The 14,042-nt window shown below is 40.4% G+C and overlaps 1 protein-coding gene across 12 annotated transcripts in view; it reads left to right on the forward strand.

Moving 5' to 3' along the window:
* The window catches only part of SORCS2 (sortilin related VPS10 domain containing receptor 2), a 513,640-nt gene that overhangs the window by 76,845 nt on the left and 422,753 nt on the right, over positions 1-14,042 (forward strand). Inside the window, exon 1 of one of the 12 annotated variants that reach the window (XM_085547394.1) lies at positions 7,571-7,600. The exons of the other annotated variants lie outside the window; for them this stretch is intronic. Within the exon in view, the coding sequence (XP_085403520.1) occupies positions 7,586-7,600 (15 nt within the window). The 5' untranslated portion in view covers positions 7,571-7,585. Of the gene's footprint in view, positions 1-7,570; positions 7,601-14,042 lie in introns of those variants that run through there. 12 annotated transcript variants of the gene reach the window in all.

Raw genomic sequence — 14,042 nt, forward strand, 5'->3', positions numbered from 1 at the left:
TCACTCTAGGTCTTTATTGGAAAGGAATCGATTATTAAAAGAGGAATCTTGTTGCAATTATCTTAATGTATTCATATATTTATAAATATTGATGCTGTGTTCCACAGTGTCACCTCATTTAGTCATGAGCTCTAAAATATCTAAATCATTAATAGTACAGCGGATTCTGGTCTGAAGAAAATGATGCTGTACCTCTCACACCATCAGATGCTTGGTGAGAACACGTTTTGGCCACGTGTGGGCTCTTTTGTGTGGTACTGCTGAGTCCCAGATTCCTGCAGCTATCGGAGTAGCAGATCCAGCAGTGCCTTAGTTAGAACACAGCACTACATTTAGCTCTGGTCATTTTTGTTGTAAAAATGGAGATTTATAGTAAAAAGACACTCCAGTGAAGTATCCCAGGGGATTACTGTGATGAAGTTAATATAGCAGAGATTTTATGTCTTACAACATCACCTGCAGCAAACCCTGTAGTCACAAAGCCTGTGGTGTCAGTTAGGAAATAACCTCCTCAGGCATAATATCCATGTCTCCTGAATGACAGGCATAGTACCTCAGAATGAAAATTACCAAACCCATAAATGTACATAGGATAGATATGAATGCTTATATGCCTCTAAGAAGAGGATACTTAGAAGCTGCCTTGCCATCTGTAAGTCTAATGCTGCTGTTGTTGCTGACTACTTACACAGGTTTTGTTTTCTGGTGTTGGGAAGAATCACAGCAATTAAGGTCATGGATTCTGAGTTGCCAGACAAGCAGATTTCAGTCTCTTTTCCAGCTGCATTTTTTTTTTCCTGTCAAAGATGGGAAAGAAGAAGAGCAGAGAATGTCTTTAGATCTGATCAGGAAGCCTCTGTGCTATCTGGATGGGGATAGTAACAATTCAGGGATATTCTTAATCCTTTGCTGCTAACAAGGACATAAAAATGCAATGCAAGAGCATGTCAATGGATTGTTTACTCCAGTGCTTTGCCATCCCCAGTGCTCTGCCTTGGGCAATGGCAGCAGGATCTATCTGGCACTTCCCACTTCCTTCACTGTTTCTCCTGCATTCAAACATGTACATCCCTTTCTACTCCTTCTGATACTTAATTATGGACCTTTTGCCACTAAATTTGTCTGATTTCTTTTTGAACTTCTGAATCAGTCAGTCTTCACATTCTAACTGCTGTATGAAGACTTCCTGCTCCATGTTTTAAGCCTGATTCCAACTCATCTTCTTGGGTGTGCCTCCGCCTTGCAGAAGGAACCAGAATTGATAAGCTTAGCTGCATCCACCACTTCAGCACTGAGAAACACAGCTTTCTCCCCTCCAAATGGAAGACTCCCAGATTTTTAGTGTTTCCTGGTCAGGCAGAGAGGTGTCTTCCAACATTTGCTAGTCCATCTTGGACTTCTTCTAGATACAAGTTGCCGTGAGCACAAATCCCGTTAGATATCAGGAGAAACTTTTTAGCTGTGAAAATTGTTTGTGGTTAAGCATCATAGCAGGTGCCCAGCTGAGTTGTACAGTGTTCAACCTTGGAGATATTCAGAGTTTGATGGGGTACAACCCTCAGCAGCCAACCTTACCTTAGAAACTGACCTTGCTCTGAGGAGGGCATTAAACCAGATTATCTCCAGAGATCCCTGCCATTTTACTTCATGATTTTAAACACCCACCCAGATATTTGGAGATGAATTTATCACTTGTGTTATTCCACTGTATCTTTTCTCATACTATTGCAGCAGATGGAGATGTTCATTTTGGCTTTGGTTGGAATTAGGACAATTTCTCAGTAGTCCTGTTCCAGTGCCCATTAAATCAGACGTTTTATGACTGTAATTTATTTCTCTAATTTCTCTAATCCTTTTATACGTATGACATCTGTAACAGTGCGTGGGAGTCAGTTTCACAGTATCACTATATGAAAAAAAAAAACTTTCCATAGCACAAAAGTTTATCTACTTTTTTTAAAATTTGCATTCCTTCCCATTGCCTTCATCTGTGGTTTGGTATGAGTTTGTCAGACCATTTATATGAAGCAGATTAGTAAGGGGAAACAGTAAAAAAAGAACCTTGAATAAAAGAGCTAAATACGTATTTCTGTATTGGGAACTGTCAACGAGGACAGAAGATGAAAGTGCTGAAATTTAAATAAGTGCACTGGGCAGTGTATTTCTACCTCATTTTCAACGTTAATATGCCTGGGTTGTGAATCAAGACTTCCTGTCTGCAAAAGTTACAGCCTCTTGTAAGAGCAATATGGGTGTGAGATGGATTATTTCTCCAAAACTGCTGACTGGCAGCACGACCTTAGCTGGTTTAAGGCACCCTTTACCCCACCTGAGGATCCTGCTTGTGGTGTCAGGCTCCTGAGAGGAGCCAGATCTGAGCTAGCGGCTTAGAGGTGAAAAGCTCCGTATCCTGTTAGCTGCTCTCTGGGGAATTTTGGTCTTTCCAATTTTAACTGTTTAAGGATTCATGCATTTTCTGCGATGGCTGCTCTCAGCAGAAGCAAAACACTGATGAGAACTGGGATCAGGCTATTCCCCTGAGGTTTCCTCCCTCACCTTCCCCACTTGCAGCTTGACAGTTTGGATGGGAAACAAATCAGTTCTTTACTAACATTTTACAGTAGTTGGGCAGAAAAATGTCACAACATCTCTGTAATACAGTCTTTAGCTCCAAATTGTGCAGGACTGCTTTAAAATGGTTGGAAATATGCATGACTCTGCAGCAAGCAGAAAACTTGTCTCAGTAACTTTGCTGCCAAGTCAGGATGCCATAGATGAACTGTGTCTGAATATCTCCAGATAGTCATCTAGCTTGGGAACTGTATCTTTGCTGCTTGTAGGCCAGATTCTTGTTGATTCTTTTTTGTTTTTAGTGTGAGGAAGAAACTTTGGCTGTTTATGTCTATCTCTTGCAGTTCTTGCTGTGTTTTAGTCTCTAGTTCTGTAACCCTTTTTATTTGTTAGTAATGCCTCCTATTTTATGCTGGGGTGTCAGTAGAAATTGAACCTGCCCACCAGTGTTTCATTGCATTTTGTTGCCATGAGATGGATGGAAGCAGAGGGGGATCCTAACAAAATGGTGTTTGACATGGAGGGATGTATGAAGCAAAGTTGTGAATTCCTTTGTATGGAAAAAGCGGCACCCACTGACATTCACTGATACATACAGGACGTTGTGGAGACCAGACAGTGGATGTGAGCACAGAGAGGCAGAGAGCAGTGCATTTCAGCAGTGTGTTACTTGGTGCAGATTTTTATGTGTGTGGCATGCAGGCTCTTGTTCATCACTGGTGAAAATGCTCAGCTAATGGTGGTGACACTATTGAAAAATAGTGTTTTGTAGCCAAGAACTTGCTCTATCTACAAGTATTTTTGTGCTATTTGTTGTAGTTTCCATGGAAATAAATAGGAGGCATTACTTTTGGAGCACCCTATGTGCTAAAAAGTGCTGCTGAGTTGTTGGCGCAGTTTAGTGGGACTAACTTCTGAAGTGCAACAGCTTGAAATCTGATCAGTTATAAAAAGTGCATTGATTCTCCTTACCACAGTGTTTTCTCCCCTGAGGCGGTGATTCTGCTATTGGTGCAGATGCTTCAGGCTTCCTGGAGGCTGCTATTCAAGCCAGACTTGTGGGCAGTACCTGGGAGATAGTGTGGGTCTCATCTGAGAGCATCCTGATGGGCCTGCCAGGCTCTGCAGCCTGAGCTGACTCCTTTGCAAGGCAGTTTGCAGGTGGGGATGGGGTGGGTCTGCTCTGTAGCTGCTTCACACACCACTCTCTGGAGCAGCAGAGACTGAGATGAATGTGGACTCCCCAGAGATGGAAGCGCACAGCATCCAGTGAGTCTATGCAAGAGACTATTTGTTTCAATAAAAGTAATGATGGCTTTAATAAGTAAATAGGAGGTTTTCCCATGAGCCTGTTTCTATTTCCCTAGAGGCTATGTAGCATAGGAAATTACTTTTATTCCAGTCATTTCTGTTCTGAACGCGTAAGAATGAGAGATTACTCTCAAAGTAGCATAAAGTAAAAAATGAACAGTGATATCGATATGTACATATATTTATTTATTTTTAACAAATCAGCTGAATTAATTCCTGTGGGGTGCTTCTCAGTGTGGCCAAATTCAGCAGCCTGTTAGAAGGAAACGGAGCAAGACATCTCTCACTATGTATGGAAAATCGATTTGAACCGATAGGCTGGAATGTGGGAGTCTGTCAGCACAGCCGTGATGCCACCAGCGGAGCCCGATGGCATTCCTTGCGGAGCCTGACGGGATGCCTCTGTGCACTGTAGCTCTGCCAGCTGTCTCTCTTCCACGGAGCGCAGCACAGTCCATTTAGATTCAATTTTGTTTTTATTCTTTGATGAGTGTTTAATAACCATTTCCAAATCTCTGCACAGTTGGAAAGTGACATTGTCAAGAACAGGTGCAGCCAGCTGAAATTATGTGGTAATGCAGGTTGTAACAGCACCGGGAAGAAGTAAAGCGGAAAAGTTTGATTTCCTTGAGGGCAGAGTTGGCTAAATGGAATTGAGATATCCTGGGATAAAATAATTACCCTCTTGTTTTTGGTTCACTTTCTACTGCCAGAGTCACAAAACAACATTTTGGGCTGGGAATAAAAAGCCGTATATTCTGATCTCAGCCTTGATATCAACTTGCTGCTTGACATTAGAAAAATCACACGGATAAAATTTTGAATTTACTTGGTCTGCAATTAGATGCTAATGTAAGCCACCTGGTTTCTTAAGTAGCCCCACAACTCTGTTCATCATGCTGGACGCCCAGCATTCCCAGCTCTTGCTGTTTGGGTCATTAACAGTCTACACCTACTCAGGACCAAACGTTTCAGCTTTATTTTTGCTGTAGGAAAACTCGGTGTTGCAAGAAAAATTAGTGGAACCTAGAGGCATGCAGCGTCTCCTAAAATCATTTCTTCTATTTCTTAGCTTCTTCCTGGCTCGATTGTAGGCAATAATTCATACCTTGTCAAGTTGTTTTGAGGCTTTTAATCAATCAGAGTTTGGTGCTGCCAGTTATTGAACATCGTGAGCTCTGATGGATATTAATAGGTGAGCATGCAGAACACCCAGTGCAAGCAGGGATGTTAATGTTTGCAGTTGCTTTGAAATCTTTGCTTTGTGATGCTGTTGAAATGCTAAGGCTTATTAAGCTCTTTCTTAATGATAGCAGCCTACTGCACTGTCAGTGGGATCTGGCTGTTTGTGGCTGTGCTCTTTTATTCATGATAGGTTTTACTACTTATTCTCTGGTATTTTCTACTGACTGCTTCATATAAATGCTTTGATGAACCCTGTGAGGGCTCAAAAGCCTCCCTTCTCCTTTCAGATTTTTGCTTGCCTTTCCTCTGTTTTCTTTTTCTGATATTTCACCTTTTCCCTTTGCTTCTTCATTGTGGCAAAACAGCAGACGCAGCAATCTCTGTCCTTCAGAGCAGAAGGATTACGGGGGTTAGATAGTGTAAAGGTACACACTGAATGAATAATTCCCATTAGAAAATCGGTTTGTTGACTGAGGGAAAGCAGCTGGGGAGGAAGGGAAGGAACGAAAAGGCTTCTTCCTTCCCTGTTGAATCCTTGTTAGTGTGAACAGCTGATATCTATGGAAGCTCCTGACCTCCTTTCTTTAACTATTAACCTCTTGATTGTTTTAGTGCCGTTATGGCTAATAGAGGGGTTAACTCAGTAGATGGCAGTCTCTTTCCTCCAAGTCAGCACAGAGGCAGATCCACAGCCATTCTGCAGATACCCTCTTCTGAGGAAGATGTAAAGCCCTGGTCAACTGGCATCGGTCAGATTGATACTCAGGTTTCATGGGAGTGTGTTTGTTCCACCTGAGAAGGCTGCAACTCTCATAATTGGGTCTCATTTTTCCTAGTTAGCAGTTGCTATTTTTATTGTATCGTAAAGTTTGCAGGAAGCAATGCACACAGTAGGCTTGTCATGCAGTAGCTTGCTGTACAGGGCTGCTGAGCAGCGGAACTGCTCTTAATTCATGTGTGAAAGGGGAATCAATCCTGACATCTTATGTTTAGTATGGTTTTACTTCAAAAATATGAGAAAAGGACTGCGGAGTTAAGTAATGTGAGTAAAACCTTAGTGATGACTAAAAGGAGTAGATGTGCAGCTTTGCACAGAGACTGAGTTCCTCATCGAATAGTGGTTCATTATTTTATTTAATTTGCACAGTGATTGTTGCAGCAAAAACCTGCAATATTTATTATAATGCTAAAAATAACTTCTATTTTGTTACTAAATAATATTTCCTTTATTGTTTAATATTTTATCAATGTTACGAAGAAATAATTATTGCTATGTGTTCTTATTTTTTTACAGTTGTGGAAATTTTCAGTCTTAAGTGCATGAATCAGGCTTGTAAATCAAGCTTAAAGAGGATCCAAAATGCTTACTGGAATTGGGTTGGTCTTTGTTTGTTTCTGAGTGAGGTTCTTCATGGTTTGACTTCAAGAGAAACCAGTAGTTTATAAGCACTGCTTTGGATTGTCTACATGGACCCAAGGAAATGGCCACAAGTTGTATCAGAAGAGGTTTAGATTAGACATAAGGGAAACCTTTTCCTCTCAGAGAGCGGTCAGGCTCTGGAATGGCTGCCCAGGGAGCTGGTAGAGTTGCCATCCCTGGCAGTGTTCAAGAGGTGTCTGGATGAAGAGCTATGAGATATGGTTTAGTGGCTTGTGGTAGCAACGGTAATGGGAGGATGGTTGGACTAGATAGTCTTGTAGGTCCTTTCCAACCTTGTGATTCTATGATTCTATGTTAACATGGGAAGGCTAAGTCAAATTATAGCCCTAGTCATGGGACTGCAGAAACTCAGAGGACAACTGTCAAATAGAAGGCTAGACTTGGAGATCAGAACTTCGCTTTAAATAAATATCCAAGTGACCCTTGTTTCTTTCCCATAAGGATGGAAGATCATACAGGTCTGAATGGATAGTTCTAGAATTCACACTAAAATGTCCTTGTCTGTTATAACTTTTGTCCCCCTCAGTTTTTTAAAAAAGAATTCAGCTATTAACACCTGGATGGCTGAGACTGAATGTATTTTTAAGTATTTTGCATGCTGGATTTTGACATACTGTGCACTATATTACTATAGCACCTGTTCCAAATTCTTCTCTCCTACCTGTCAGTGCATCATTTCATGCTCCACTAAGTGGTGAGAATAGTAAAACCATCTGCTCATTACTCATGTAGCCATCATGTGAAATATGAAGGAAACTTCTCATGTCTGAAAGAGTCATTGTCAGTTGACTCCAGCTGGTAGCACTGCATTGTGCCTGGAATCCAAAGTCCAGTTGCTTCCTTCAGTTGTCATGCTTAGACTCAGTGCAGTACTTGTTCGAGCAAATGTTCAATCTGTGACGCAGAATCTTCTGTTTACACACCTGTTCCCCCCTTTAAACATACTTTGGGACTGAGATCCTTGCTAGGATACTGACTGTAGTGTGAGATCACTCTTCGGCTTTGCGTTTGTAGGCACAGATAAGTGAATAATGTATGCTTGTATACCTACAAGAGAGGGAAAGAGATTAATTTGTTATGCATGGCAAGAAGGTAATGAATGTTTTAAAGAACTCAACCTTTTTTTTCTTCTTCTTTTTTTTTTTTTTTTTTTTTTTTTTTTCCCCACATTGCCTTTACTGAAATAACTTCCATCAAAAGTTTTCTCCATCAGGTCTCGAGTTCCATCTCCATCAAAGTAATTTGTATATTCTTTCTGCCAAGAGAAAAGAATTGTTCCTTTGGAAGCCATCATTGTCACTGTTGCACAGATCAGATGGCAATGGCTTCTAAAATAGCAGGTTAATATCCCTGTCTGACAGGATTAAAATACTTAACAGTGATTCTTGCTTTTACAGCTATCGGGATAAGTGATGCCATGTGCAATGATAAAGATGTGACATTGTTCAGCATGCCTTTCGGAGAATGATTAAATGACATGCTTAAATCCTTTGTGGCCTCACAAATGTGATGATACTGAGTGACACAGTGAAACAGAGTAGCTATACCACAAGTGAAGAATAATGTCTAAGTTACATATCTGAAATTTAGTTTGTACCTACAAATTTTGGGCAGAAGGAACTGCATATATTTTTTCATTTGTAACGAACACACTGAAATGTTATAAAATCCGTCTTTGTAAGCTTTCCCACATTGCTCATGAAGGCCCTTATCCTTATGGAGTGGGAAAGACGAGTCGATTAAAATGTTCAGTAAAACCTGTACTTCCATCATCTCTTTAGAATTTGGGTAAGTTTATGAGTTTAAATATCTACATAGAGCTGTCTACATGTGCAGCAGGAGTCTAAGCTTCCATTATAAAATCAGTGAAGATCTCATTATAGGAGTGTAAAGCCATTTAACTTCTGAAGCAAGGCAGTCTAGAGCTGCTCAGCTAACCAGATCTAAGTGCCTGCTTTGGGATGAACTGAGCAGCTCATTTGGACTCCACTGAGTGCTCAGGTGAGTTCTTCACATATGAACATCTGCGTGTGGCACCTATATTTAGGTACCCATCTGCAAGCTGAATCAAAGCCTCCCTTTCTGCAGTTTAAACCAAGATGAATATGCCAGCTCATAGTTCATAGAATGAACTGGACCATTGCGGCACAACAGATGAGAGGATCTGGCTTGGTGAGATGGATCTGTGAGCATCAGCCCTGTGTCAAAGCTGTCTGCATGCAGGCTTGTGCTGGCTCTAACATCTGTGCACCTGAGGGACAGAAGGAGCAGCTGAGCTGTGGGATTTTTGAGGCCATTAGCAATAAATGTAGGTACTAAAACAGAGATTGGTGTCTAAGCAGAAAGGATTTGGGCTTTGGCGTGTACATTGGTTGCTGACATCACATATGAAAGCAGCATTTGGTCCATTTCCATATTTTTTTTTATTGCTAGCCATATGATTAAGTAGTTGTGTTGTACAGTATTAATCAGGATGCTGCACAAGACAGTTTGGTGGCAGATCTCAAGCGCTCAGGTGGCTGTCCTGTCTCCAAAGCCAGCATCAGTTGTTACAGCAGATTTGGAGAAGGTGTTGGAAAGGTGCAGCTGGACTGGTGGGTTCCTGGGAGCCTTGCTTGCTGTTACGCTGGCAGTCCCATCAATCTGAGTCTTGTCAGCTGCTTCAGAACCTTCTATTCATGTATAAGTTTTTCTTCATTATGGTGGTAGGAAAACAGTGCTTACTTTGGTTTTTGCAGTCTTTGGTAGTCCCCCCCTTCTTTTTTTTTCCTCCCATTGAGCAGCATGTAGTTTCAAGCATGAAATGTCATTTCACATATGGGAATGACATCATTAACCAACATAAGATTTTTTGGAGTAGATATTAATATGAAAGTATATATTTCTTTTAAAATGAGAAACTGTAGCCGTCTGGCATAAATGTTTTGCCATCAAGAGCATAAAAAAGTGCTTCCTTAGTCTCTGTGTTGCATAGCTTTAAGAGATCCCCGTGACGGGAAATTAACCCTTCTACATTCAGGTGCTCTCCACTTTACAGAAGGATAAAATGTAACCTGTAGGCTTGTGTTATGTGCAGTTTGTAGGATATGAGCAGGTTTGGGTCAGCCCTAATGCTACATTATGACTCAAAGTTCAAAAGTCTGGAAAGCTGCCGATGTTTGCTTTGCTTAATAAGCAAACTGTAAGTCAAACATTTAATCACAGCATTCTGGAAATCGGGGGGCTGTTTTAATACAGTTCTTTTATTGGCCTCTTTGTAGTGCAGAAATAATAAAGGCGATCCTAGTGGATAAAGTGTTTTCAATGCAAGTCTCCCATGGAACCTTTATTTTCAGATGCAGGCCCTGTATAACAATGTGAATCACTGGCACGAGAGCTGTTCTGATCTATGGTGGTTTTTCCAGTAGGGAAATAACCTGCTGAGTTTATTAATGTTTGTCTAATTTACATCATTAGGGTCATTTTTAAAATAGCTTTGTCTGTTCATTTTATTGCTGGAGAGAGCGCTGGAAGGAGTGATGCCAGAGCTCTGCATTTCTTCCCAGCTGGAGAGCTGGGCTGTGTGTCCTGGGGCCGGAGGGAAGGCTCTGAGGCTTTGAGCTCTCAGGACCTGTGTCTGTGTATGTTTTTTAGTGTGGGTTTTCTAGTTCTTTAGAAGGGCTTTGTGACAGCAGGGTGAGAGGTGGAAGAAAGGCACTCGGGTGTTCAGCAGGGAGACAGCATGAGGCCTAGTTTGACATTTCAAGGGGAGACAGCACGAGGCCTAGTTTGACATTTTAAAGGGGAGCGTTTCCTAATTCCTTATTTCATGGGTCTTGCATCTATCATTTAGCAAAGGGGACTTTTGCATCTCTTTGCCTATGTGTTGACCACTGGGCAGTGCAGGCAGAACTCAGTGGGATCATCTTTATGTAGTTTATCATTGAGAGGAAGCATAGCATGGCAGCGGGGAACACTACATGTCACAACATGGCTTATTGCTGGAAGACCTGTCCACCTTCTTGAGAGCACTCCCTTATCTGAGGTCTGCAAGATGTTTGTTTTAGATCAAATTGCATTTTTTTTCCCTTTCTTGTTCATTCTCAAAGGGAAACAAATGAAAAGATAAATAAACTTGCGTTTTATATCCCACTGACCAAGTTTTGATCTTTATCTTCCAGTGAAAATCTGGAATATCTTGTTGATTTGGTAGTTACCTTGGGTTTACTACAGTGAAATAAGAATCTGATTAAGTTGCTATAATTTCTTATGAAATGAATTTAATTGATATCAATCTATCTGCACATGTACAGATGATATGGGGACAGTTGCCTGTAAATCACGTAGACTGAAGTTACGCGTAATTGTTAAAGTGGACAAACTGCTTTCCTCCCACAGTTAAATCCTTTTCATCCGAGTGAGAAAGCTTGAAGGAATTTACTTGTTCTGAGCCACTGTGCCTATTGAGTTTGCCAGCAAGAAGGACTGAAGTGCGCTTTCTCAGAGTGCAGCCAACCAGGCATGTAGAGCAGAGATCTTTTGGAAAAATCTCCTCAATTTCTGAGTTTAGAACATTTAAACTTAACTCTTTCACCAGTAAAGCATTATACAGTTGCATTCTTCATTGGTGAATATACTGTGGATTTTGAATTTTTGAGGTGATTTGGGCTTTGGTTAAAAAGGCACTCTGAGAAACCTCTTTGCTGTGTTACCACTGACTGTGATTCCATATTAAACTGTAAGGAAGCAGTTACAGGCAACATTTTTTTTTCTTTTTCCTGAGTAGGAATTTTTTTTTGTCTCTTTGTGTGGACAGCTGCTCAGCTTCAGGTAAAAAAATGTTATAGTTTATGGGACTGCCAGCTGTAGCCAATTAAAATCTAATGGACCAGAGTTGGCACTAAAAAATCTTTTTTTGCCCTAGCAAAGCTGAGTTTTTGTTCTGCTTCTTTATGCATGATTTAAGAGGTTCACAGTGTTGTTAAGAAACAAATTTACTTACCATTTTTCTAATTAAGGCATTTTTGAATTCAAACTCTGATACAGAAAGAATACGGTCTGGCTACTTTAATGAAGTTGCTGTTCTTCTGAAATTGAAGAGTTGTGATACAGGGACTTTATGTGCTTTACAATGATCTTCCCTAAATGGATTAGACAGAAGCAGAGAGTTAATGGATTTCTATGGTCATACTAAGGATATGCTGTATCTCTAGGAAAAAAAATACAGGCCTTAGGTGATCTGTCTTTTAGTTCTGCCTGACTCAAGGAAAAGAAACCTAGGACAAGACAAGGAGCCTGAATTACAGCATTTGTAAAGTGAAAATCATTATTATTGAGAGTAGCATGGGCAAGGGGCGACTTGGCGGAGGTGTGCTAGATGGATAGTACAGAGTAAAAGCTCAGCAAAAAGAATTGATTTTGGGGAAAAAAAAAAAAAGAATTCAGTTCATTTGAACTGAAATGAGTTGTTTGTTCTTGAGAGTGATAATTCAGAGTAGTCTTTTGTGCAAACTTCAGGCTAAAGAAGCATTTTTGGCCTTTCCAAAATGATGTAGTTTCAAAGGTTGAATTGAAGCTTTCTGACATAGTTATGAAGGTGGGGAGAAAATTTGTTTCCAAACCACAAATTTCACTAATACTGTATAAATGTGGTTGGTATGGTCAGTCTTTATCTAGGAAACCTTTCTGTTTCTTTACTTAGTGGCAGTTTATGTGCATCTTGCTTCATGTTTACAGTGAGAATACATGACTAACTACTGATGAAGATTGGTCTGATAAACAGAAAGTCAGTTGTTCCACATTCTTAGAGGTTGCTCATGGCAAGATACACGGATAACAGGTAGAAGAGGAATCCTATAGATGTGTGTACTGGAGCATGTTGTTGTGGGATTTCCACAAACACCTAGGCTATGCTTTTGGAAGAGTGAGAACTGGAAAGGCTCTGAGTAGTGGGCATTTGAAAGCAAAATAAACTTAGGCTGAATGTCTCTATTTTGCTGTTCTAAAAACAGATCAAATCTGCTTTTAAGCATCTGTCATTTATGTAGAAATTCATGTATTCAAAGGTTGGACAGTGTGGCTGGTTTTAATCCTGAGCTGACCAGTTTTAACCCAGATAAGAATTATTCTGTGTTCATGATGCTTCAGAGTAGTCAAATTGCTGTAGAAAGCAGGAGGGAAAGAGGACTGGGAGGACAATAAAAATTCACGAGAAATAATTGAGTTTGGAGGTTTTTATATGGAGAAGAATGTACTGAGCCTGGAAAACTTGCGTGTTTGATGAGGCATTTGATAATTTCAAAGGAAGATCAAAAACCCTTGGCTGTATCTAATATAATAGTAACAGCCAACCATTGACATTAGTTGTGCTTTGACTTGTCACTGTGTTTTTTGGTTTCTGGACAGTCAGCCTCATGGATGCAGTACATTCCACTGCTGCTGGAATGTGTGTATTCATGTGCTGTTTTGGCTGACCTCCTGTTTGTGCTGAGGAACATTTACTTTGAGCTGAAATGCAGAGCTCAGACAACTGTCCTTGGAGGATTGGGACTGAAGCCAGGCCTCTTAAAACTGTTTTTACTGTAATAATAATATTATTTTTTTTCCCATATTTTTCCTTTTCTAAAGCCTTCTGCAACAACTTGTATCTGATTATGAAAATAAATTAATGGAATTACCAGTAGTTTCAGAGCTTTGCACAGCTGAAATTATATAGTTCTCCTTATGATGCATTCAGCTCCCCTCAACACAAGAAGCAGAGATTCAAACAGAAGTGGAGATCATACAGCCTCAGGGTGGTCCTCGGGCACAGGACTGAGCTGTTGGAAACACCGCATAGGTGTTGTTGTGCCTGTATTACAGCCAGAGGACTTCCTGCTCTGAACTTGTCAGCATGTCACTTATAATAGGTATTAAATTTAATATTTGCAGAGACACACAACTTTGTTATATTAACAGCTTCATAATGTTGAAGAGAAAGATAGAAACTAATTGGAGAATGGATGTGGATTTTTTTGGCTACTGTTCAGGCAGGAAGCACCGTGGTGTTCTAATCCACCTCTTCTCCCCCAGTTTGCAGTAAGTTACTTCATTTGCCTTTCTCTCTAAGGAGTACTCCTGAAATGACTTTTTAAACGTACCTGTTTTTTAGAAAACATCATGGAGGAAAAGGAGAAAGAAGCCAATCTTAAGCAGAATGTGGATGATTCATAGTCAGAATTATTGAAGCTGTAAAAATCACTGGTAGGGATTCTGATGAGTCGGCATATCTTCTTCCACATCTATAAATTTGTCACTGGCGAAAATGTTTATTTCTTCACAGTTGTATGATTTGTATTGGACTGATTTTATTGCATATGTGGACCTCTGGCTCATCCTCAAACAGAACATGGACTCTGACTAAGAGATCTCAGTGACTGTCCAACAATTTATGCAGGATTAGTATTTTAAAAGAGTAGTGTGTTTGATTTAAGTAGGAGTTGAACATATAGCCATGTTTGTCCTTTGCTGTCAGCAAAACCATCCTAAGTTCATTTCTTTAACGAAGCTCCAGGCC

This window comes from Coturnix japonica, chromosome 4 (genome assembly GCF_054131305.1).
Source record: "Coturnix japonica strain WE chromosome 4, WE-NBRP24, whole genome shotgun sequence".
Lineage (NCBI taxonomy): Eukaryota > Metazoa > Chordata > Aves > Galliformes > Phasianidae > Coturnix > Coturnix japonica.